General features: G+C 50.9%; 1 protein-coding gene across 1 annotated transcript; it reads right to left on the minus strand.

Moving 5' to 3' along the window:
- Positions 1–7,650: 7,650 nt before the first annotated feature.
- LOC125546060 (probable calcium-binding protein CML35) lies at positions 7,651–8,840 on the minus strand. The gene has a single exon (XM_048710182.1). The coding sequence runs from the start codon at positions 8,635–8,637 to the stop codon at positions 8,059–8,061; it is 579 nt and encodes a 192-aa protein (XP_048566139.1). The 5' UTR covers positions 8,638–8,840; the 3' UTR covers positions 7,651–8,058.
- Positions 8,841–9,533: the final 693 nt, after the last annotated feature.

The following is a 9,533-nucleotide window of genomic DNA, read 5'->3' on the forward strand; positions in this document are numbered from 1 at the left end:
TGATTATGATTGCCTCTATGGACTAAACCCTCATGTTTATATAGACACCGGAGGGGGCTAGGGTTGTACAAAGTCGGTTTATAGAGAAAGGAATCTTCATATCCGCACGCCAAGCTTGCCATCCACGCAAAGGAGAGTCCCATCCGAACACGGGGGAAAGTCTTCTATCTTGTATCTTCGCAGCCCATTAGTCCGGCCCATGTTATATAGCCCGGATGCCCGAGGACCCCCTAATCCAGGACTCCCTCAAATGGAGTTTGAACAAGGAGCTTCGAGAGGAGAAAGCTCAAGTGTGGCTCGGGCATTTCATCGAACACCTCATGTGCATAGGAGGTGAGCTAGAGCACCACAAAGCTCTCCCACGGCCGGCCAAAAAAACAGAGCAATCCACTACTCTGCTCACAGGCAAGGAGGTATATATAGGCATCTCTTTGGTCCCGGTTCGTGGCTGGAATCGGGACTAACGGACCCCATTTGATCCCGGTCCCAACCACCAACCGGGACCAATGATTGTGGACCAGGAGCGACCAAAGGGGCCAAACGAACCGGGACCAATGGCCCCCGAGGCCCGGCCGGCCCCCTGGCCTCACGAACCAGGACAGATGCCCCCATGGGTCTCGGTTCGTGAGTGAACCGAGATTAATGGGCTTACCCGGCCTGAACCAAAGCCTTGTTTTCTACTAGTGTTTGATCAGTGACAGTGAGAATGATATTGCTGGCAGTTTCGCATAACAACGGCGGCTCCCCAGAAAGCGGGAGTGAAAGGGAAAGCAAGGTTGAGAAAATGGTACTGCTAATCTATTTGTAAGGGTGATTAAGCAAAGATAAAGGTAAGACGTCGGCATAGACCCTTCATCTACATGCAATTTCCTCTAGTAAAAACTCTCATTCTGGCATCCTTGTCTTGGTTGGGCCTAGCTAGCACAGTGGCGTTGGTCAAGACTGCCGACTCTGCCGCGCCTCGAGTCGCTGCCAAGAAACTCCAAGGCAATTTACCGAGGTGGGTGTGGTAGCTGCATGACAACGACAACGTTTGCTTGGCAATTTACCTAGCTACACATCCATGAAAAAGATCTCGCGGCTTAGTTAAGCTAGCTAGGGGCCATGACTACGACGAAACCACAATAATCAACTCGCCTAGCTGCAATTCCTTGCCACCTTTGCCACGCCGTACGAGTTAGAAGATGCATGATTGTGTTTCACTTTCCCGTTTCTCTGGGGCTAATGTATGATTAGTAGTAGTAGTAGCTTCAGCCACCAGGCAATAGCTGATAATGATTAACCGGCCGGGGTTCATCACGTTTTGCGCGTCAAAAGTGCTTCTTCAAGCTTAAAATAACAGATAGGGAACAAAAAGGTGGCACTGATCACAGGTTTCCACGCAAACACTTAACCCGATTGTTCTGAACATCAGATTCTCGAAAGAAAAAAAACACCCAAAAAAAACAATTCGATGGTGCCGGTGGCAAAATTGTCCATCTGTCCTTGCATAAGAAAATGGCAAGTGGAATGAATGAAATAACCCATTTTTTCTTTCTAAAAAGACCAAATCTATTATAAAGGTTCATAAGAAGAACAAAACAACTTTTTTTTCGACAAAGGAAGATACCCCGGTTTCTGCATCTGGACGATGCATGCAGTCATTTATTAATTATTTACAAAGACCTTACAAAGTAATACATTAGTATGCCTGAAGCCACCATCTTGGCAACACACTTGTCGCTACTTCTATTCCCTTGATGAAGGGGCGACAAATGTCCGAGGTTAATACCAAACAGACATCTCACCAAATTCTAACATCTAAAGCCTGATGCCCCAACCAAGCCACAATGCCGGAATTGAGTCACACACCGTTCTGGCGCACTCTCATAGGCCGTCGCCACCTCAAAGCGTTGATCCATCTCCGGTGCAGGTACTGACACACCAACCTTACCAGGCCTACCGTCGATGCCACCATGGCGTCAGACAACGCCATCATCCTGCGCGTGTCCATCCACACGCGCACATCGTCGAAACTCCGCAGCACCATGCCGCCGTGATCCGCCGTTGGCCTTGCGGTAGATGTAACACCGCTCCTTCTCTTGTTACCTCCAGCCATTATTTGCTCCAAAACGATGCCCCAAGAAGGGGAAGTGATACAGAGAACGCCATCATCGTCCGATTCAGGAGACCCAAATCTAGGGTTTCCCCCAGAGCATCCCCAGCCTGGTGACGCAAACTGCAACAACGATGCCTCGACAAGGAAACAACATCAAAGACGCCGTCATCGTCCGCCATGACCGTAGTCGGCATGATTTTCATCGACAATTGCGCCACAGGGCATGCGCCGCCGGCGTCGCTGCTCCCTTCAACCGTAGCAAACTCCAAAACGATGCCCTAAAGAGGGGCTACGACGCAAAACCACTGCAAAGCAACTAAACATAATAAAAATTGCACTGATGACCATGCATCGAACACGACAAATCTCCTGGCTAACAAAGTTCATCTGAAATCCCAGAGGCAAGACTAGCCAAAATTCCCGTAAGAACGACCCATTGGCAAGTGAAACCTTGGCGATAGTTGTGCGATGCGATGTGTGGTACACGACAGCTTTGAAAAACCTTGACGGTAGAAGTACTCGTTCGAATCCATCATGTTTGCTTCAACATAAACAACAAGAACATAAAAATTTGGCAATGGCACTTGCTCAAAACCTGTCGGTTGTGGTGTTAGCAATGGATGGCATTGGCAGGGGAGAATACCTAGGCTGCGACCGGATCTGGGTGGAATGGCGACGTAGTCCAATGCGGAAAGGCGCATGAGTGGAGCGGCGGAGGTCTGGTAAGGCTTGTGTGGCGGCCGGGGTGGTACAGCAACGGTGTCGGTTGCCGATCGTGAGGATACACAACACGAAGGAAAGAGATGGAGTGAGGGGGGAAGGGCCTTCGGTGGGATCTTTGGATGTGCGAGGCGTGTCAGAGTTTGACGTAGTGGACTTTGACTCCCCCAAACCTCCTCTTTGTTTGGTGCCGATTTACGAGATTTCAAACATCCGAACTTGTCTGGACTTTTTTTACCGTCTTTGGATGGAAAAAATGTCCAGACAATTTGGTCCAGGCATTTTGCGGTGATTTAGTGATTGGGATGCCATTGGCAGTAGCTGGCGCGGGTAAATGAAATGTAGAAGATCAAACCGTGAGGTACGGATATTATAATCCACTTTCTTGTCAAGGACTGTATAGCGCAGAGTACTATTGTTTCGTTTTTGTTTTTGAATTTTCTTAGAGAGCGCAGAGCACTCTTATTATCTATGAACATGTGCTTGGATCAGTGACAGTGATTTCGCTGACGGTTTCACATAACAACGGCGGCTCCCCAGAAAGCGGGAGCGAAACTGTGAAAGGGACAACAAGGTTGAGAATTTTGGATTGCTGATCTGTTTGCAGGGGTGATTAACCAAAGATAAAGGTAAAGACGTCGGCAGAGACCCTCCATCTGCATGTAAGATGCCAGCAATTTCCTTTAGTAAAAACTCCCATTCAGTGCCATTGGTCAAGACTACCGACGCTGCTGCGCCTCGAGTCGCTGCCAAGAAACTCCAAGCCAGTTTACCGAGGTTGAGTAGTATATCTGCAAGACGACGACAACGACAACATTTGCTTGGCAATTTACCTAGCGCCACATGCATCGCAAAGATCCCGGCTTTAGTTATAGTTAGATAGGGTCCATGCCTACCTTTCCACGTTGGATCCCCTCACCGGCAGATAGTTTAGGAGACAGTGTGAGTAGCGAGTACAAGATGCATCATTGAGTTTTACTTTCCCGTTCTCTGGGATTAATGCATCATTAGTAGCCTCAACCAGGCCAGGGTTCATCAGCTTTTGCGAGCGAAAAGCGCTTCTTGAGCTTAGAAAAGGAAACAAAAAGCGACACTGGCACGTACCCTTCGTTGCAATGAACTTCCAGGGAAATAGCACACAGACTTCTGAATGAGAGAAAAAAAAGACAATATGAAGAAGTCGGCGGCAAAATCATCCATTTGTCCTCGCATAATATAATGTGAAGAAAATGTCAAGTGGAAGGGAGACGAAACAGGGGGCTACCACGTTCTGATAAACGGTTGCGAGCTTTATCTTGGAACTTGATGAAGCAGAGCAGCTCTGGCAAAATAAAATAGGCAAAACCATGTGCATCATCTCAAAGATCCAACAGCAGAGCATCTACAGCTGGACTTGACAAAGCCGGCCCTTCAAACGTCTGCGGACAATGACCGGTCACATCTTAAATATTTGACTCTACGACCGGATACCTCAAATTAGATATCTCAAGTCCATATTATTATGTACAACATGTATTGATCTTTAAGCAGAACTCGTTCGGCTCCAACGTGCCCATGTCTAGCGGCCGGCTACGCTCCCCAGAGTGTTGGTCCGGTCGCCGGCAAGGTAGAATAGGCCATGGGACACGAGCCCGCTCATGGAACTCAAAGAGTCGCTGTCTCCCATACCCTACTCTCCCTCGTCAGAGCACGGAACCTGGACGGTGTCAGTGGACGTCAGATCGATGATGGATTTGTCCTGGCATGAGCCGGCGACATCCACCATGACGCGGTTGTGGCGCCCGGATTGGTGTACCATACGGGCGCCGGAGAATGAGACTCTGCCTCACCGACGTCCACAACCACGTGGGCTACCGCTGCTTCCCGCGCCCGCTGCCTCGCACGAGGGATACATCATGCCATGTTTTTCTCGGACGACACTCATGGTGCGTCCATTGCCACTGCGCGTCAACGGAGGGGTTTGAAGCGGGTTTGGGGCGTCCGGTTGTAGATGCTCTAACAAAAGTAAGGGAATGGCTAACTCACATTCGCTTGGAAAAAAATTAGGGTCAGTCAATTTGTTTTAAGCCATTGGATGAAAAATGGACGGTCAAATTTTTTTTTCAACCTCTTGCCCATATCTCCTATGCATCTTCTTGCTCAAATCCACGGACATACCACTGGCCCAACCGGTTGCTGCTGCCGGCCCGCCCTCCCCCAAAACGCCGCCCACGGCCACCCCTCTAACTCGGGCGAGGAACATAATCTTCTGACGAACCTGCACTCCCCCCACACCCCTAAGATAGACCGTCGGTGACTGTTCCTTCCTTCCTTTCCTCTGGCGAACTTGCTTGTTCTTCGAAAAACCGATTGACCCAAACTGTAAATTCAGGCGACATAGATATAGCTATTGCGCAAGAGTAAACGTACGCAAGCGTTTCCATGAGAATGAAGCATTGGCAAGTTAAGTCCTTGGCACTCGGCAGCATAGCATCGCGTGCACCGGAGTATTTAACAAAAACTACCACATTTCGTCCAACCGTGCCTACAAACTACCACTTTACAATTTTTTACCGAAAACTACCATTTTTCGACTAATCATTGACTAAAAACTACCATGTGTGAAAAGTGTCCGGTTCGGCCAGTTTAAACCTGTTTATAACAGGTTGGCCCCACTTGTCAGAACTAAAAAAAGTCTACTCCGTTAACTTTGACCGTCAACCTGTGGGGTCCACATATGTCAGTTCTATCTTCTGTATGGATCGAAGGATCTAGATCAGATCAGGGGAAGTCCCCGTCTACCGCGCGGCGTGCCTAGGCCATCCCGGAGCTCCTCGCCGGACTTGATGGCCTGCGGGGGCGCGACCTCCTAGATCCCGACGGCGCACCACCCTTGACCCGGTCGACCGATGGCTCCTCTGCCTCGCGACCATGGTCGCCGCTGCATCTACCGTGAACTGAAGCTAACCTCTAGGGATCCCGTGAACTGAAGCTAGCACCTGAACGATGCTCTTGGCCGAGAAAATCAGCACGTACAAACTAGCCAAGCTAACCTCTGAAGCAGGTGGATTGATTCTTCCCGGCCGGATGCGCACGTACAGGTACAGGAGCTAGCTGCTGATTCGATTGCGCCAGAGGAAGGGAACTCTGGGGATCACCAGCAGCACGTAGGCTCATGAGAAGCGGGGAAGGACGGGAGCTTCCGGCTTCGCGGCGGCTCCCGGAGCGGGTGCTCGCGGGCAAGATGGCTCGGGGATGAGCAGCTCGAGGACGATGACATGCACCACTTTAGGAGCACTCACTCGAGGAGGTCGAGGGAGGGGCCAGATGCTCTCTAAGGCGGCGAATCCGGCGAGGTCGAGGTCCACCATAGGCGAGGAAGCATGAACTCAGCGAGGCGATTCGGGGGCTTCCGGGATGATTCCTTTGCCATTAGGATGCGGTGCAGCTAGGTGGTGCTCCTAGACATGGGTTCAGCCCTGGGAGAGGTGGGTGGCACGACGGCGAGCGACCCCATGCCAGCAGCGCACTCTGGACCGGGAACATGGCAGGGGAGAAGATAAAACTGACATGTGGACCCCACGGGTTGACGGTCAAAGCTAACGGAGTAGACTTTTTTAGTTCCTTTCGAGTAGGCCCAGCCTGTCATAAACAGGTTTAAACTGGCCGAACCGGACACTTTTCACACATGGTAGTTTGTAGTTGATGATTAGTCGAAAAGTGGTAGTTTTGGGTAAAAGTTTATAAAATGGTAGTTTGTAGGTACGGTTGGACGAAATGTGATAGTTTTTTGTTAAATACTCCCCGTCCTCCCCATTTCTGCAACTCCATTAACCGGTGCGATGCGATGTGCTCCCCCCAGATCGGCAGTGCCTGGTGCGGTACTAGTACGCGGCAGCAGCTTTGAATGGCCTTCAAAGTGCGCCAGCCCAGCCAGCATTGTCCCCTCACTATCATATCAGCGATGAGATGGTAGTGGAATCCAAAATTAAACGGGAAGCTGTCTAAAAATACTAAGCGAGAATCAGCCACCGTTATACTAGTATTTCGAGCTTTGTTGACACCTGTTCGGTGCCGGGTTTCCTTTCCTAGGATAATATCACTCGCGCATCTAATCTAATCTAATCTAATCTAATCTAATCTAATCTAATCTAATCTAATCTAATCTAATCGATGGTCTGAATGAATGAATAAAGCATCACAAATCCCCTGCCCTGCCCGATGTTTGTGCTAATGGTGGCACGTCGTGCGTGGTTATTAGCAATGCCGCTCCTACTTAGATTAGAGAAAGCAAGCAGAGCAGGGAAGAGGACAAGCCAAGCATGAGTGCATGCAGCATCGGAGCGTCTCCAGGCGCCACGTTGCCAATCATTCATTCATTCACCCATTCATGGCCGCACCGGCTCGGTCGGGCTCTCGCCGGAATCATCAATCATTCCACGTGCAACGCCAGCAGGTTTCCGCTCCGGACCTCAATACTTCCAAAGCCAAACAATTGTATTCTACTCCCTCCGTTCCAAATTACTCGTCGCAGAAATGGATGTATCTAGACTAAAATGCATCTAGATACATTCACATCTGCGACAAGTAATTCGAAACGGAGGGAGTAGATTACTAAATTAGTACTTCATCTGTCCCAGAATATAATAATGTTTTTGACATTATGCTAGTGTTAGAAACGTTCTTATATTTTGTGACTGAGGGAATTCAAAATTATCTCTACTTTGATCAAATTTATCCATGCCAAGTTAATATTGTTAGATTCATTATGGAATGCAGTTTTATATTTGGTATTGTAAATATCGATATTTTTAATATAAATTTGATTAAGCTTTGCAAAGATTGACTTGACATGGAGTAAAAAGGACGGGAGGTAAGTATATTAGCAGTAGCTGGCCCGAGTAAGACCAATTGTTGTAAAAAACCAAGCAACAAAGCATTTCCCATTGCCAACACAACACACGCACACACTCTCGATCGATCCAGCTCTCGGACAAATTTTACAGGTCGATATTTAATAACTAGCACGTAGTAGACTACTGGTCGTAGCATAGTGATCCTGATTATACTTGAGCTAGCTGCCGCATGGCATTCCTCATCACGGTGCGCGCCAAAAAGAAGAAGAAGCTGAAACGAAACGAGCATCGCACATCTGAGCGCATGCATCGCGGCCGATCGAGATTTCGCGGGAACGTGGGCGTGGGGGCCAGCAGAACAGAGCGTGAACAGAGGAGTCTGGCGTCGCGGGTCGACGGGTTGGTTCACAGGAACCTCGGGCCGGCCGAGGTGGTGGCCGCCGCCGTGGACACCATCATCATGCGCGCGAAGTCCTGGAAGCCGACGAAGCCGTCGCCGTCGGCGTCGACGCCGCCGATCATGCGGCGGCAGTCGTCGAGGCTGCACCCGTCGGCCTCGCCGCCGAGGATGGCGAGCAGCACGCCGCGGAGCTCCTCGGCGGTGATGCGGCCGTCGCCGTCGGCGTCGAACACGTTGAACGCCTCCATCAGCTCGTCCTCGGGGCCGGCCTCCCCGGCGGCCGCGATGGCCGCCACGGCGTCCAGCTCGTCGTCCGACGGCTCCTCGTGGCCCAGCCGCCGGAGCACGGCCTCCAGCTCCCGCCGCGAGATCTCCGCGGGGAGCACCGACCGCGGCGTGGACGCCCGCGGCAGCGCGTCCTCGGAGGACGACGAGGTGGAGGAGGACGACGCCGACGCGAACGACGGCGCCTCGCTCCGGGAGATGCCGCGCTTGCCGCTGCCGTCCTGCTGCTGCTGCTTCTTGCCCCGCTTGGGCGACGGGATGGAGAGCTTCCGGGCCAGCGACTGCATGGAGAGCTTCATCTTCGAGCAGAGGAAACAATCGGGAGGAGAGAAGCTACTCAAAGGAGATGAATGCGGATGGGATTGTAGCAGGAAAGATGGATGGATTGATGGGGATGTGTGGGGTGGGTGGAGGCGGAGGAGGGAGGCGGCGATAAATAGGGGGGGGGGAGGGCGGGGGAGCGGGGAGGGGAGTGAGCTTCGCGGAAGCTTCCTCCTTGCCGGGGTTGCCGATTTTTCAGTCGTCGAGCTCGCGTCCGGTACGCTTGGTTGGTTGCTTCTGCATGGGTATTTTAGCCCCGCCCGCCCGGCCTTTTCTTTTCCTGGGGTGTGCTGCGCTGCGGATTTATCCTGCCTTGCGACGGATGGAGGGGGCCGTTTCAGGCAGGGGCCTCCCCTCCGGGATTTGCTGCGGCAGCTGGCTCGAGCTGGTTCCTTGTGCCTTCTCTTCTCTGTTCTGGGGTGCCTATCCAGCCGTCCAATTTGGAAATGTCTTTCTTCAAGATATACAAAGGGCCTGACAGTAGGCTAGATCACTGTAGCTTGGTATCTTTCATTTTTCTTTTTCTCGAATTTCTTTCAATCTATTCATTTTTAATTATGGCAATACAGCGAACGCTATAAATAATAAAAATTACATTCAGATTCGTATACCACCTAGCGAGGAATACAAGCACTGAAGCGAGCCGAAGGCCCACCGCCCTCATCGCCCCTCCCTCGCCGGAGCGAGACAAAAACTTGTTGTCACAGATTGATTTTGTTTGCTTATAATGAGAACCGGTTCCAAAACAGAATCGATTTTTTTTTTTTGAAACACACGTCTACGTTACCAACAACTTAAAATTGTCGGAACACACCTCAACACATCGGGCTGCCTCCGCACCGGAACATGGTGGCGCCAAATGCGACACGCACCA

This window comes from Triticum urartu, chromosome 3 (genome assembly GCF_003073215.2).
Source record: "Triticum urartu cultivar G1812 chromosome 3, Tu2.1, whole genome shotgun sequence".
NCBI lineage: Eukaryota > Viridiplantae > Streptophyta > Magnoliopsida > Poales > Poaceae > Triticum > Triticum urartu.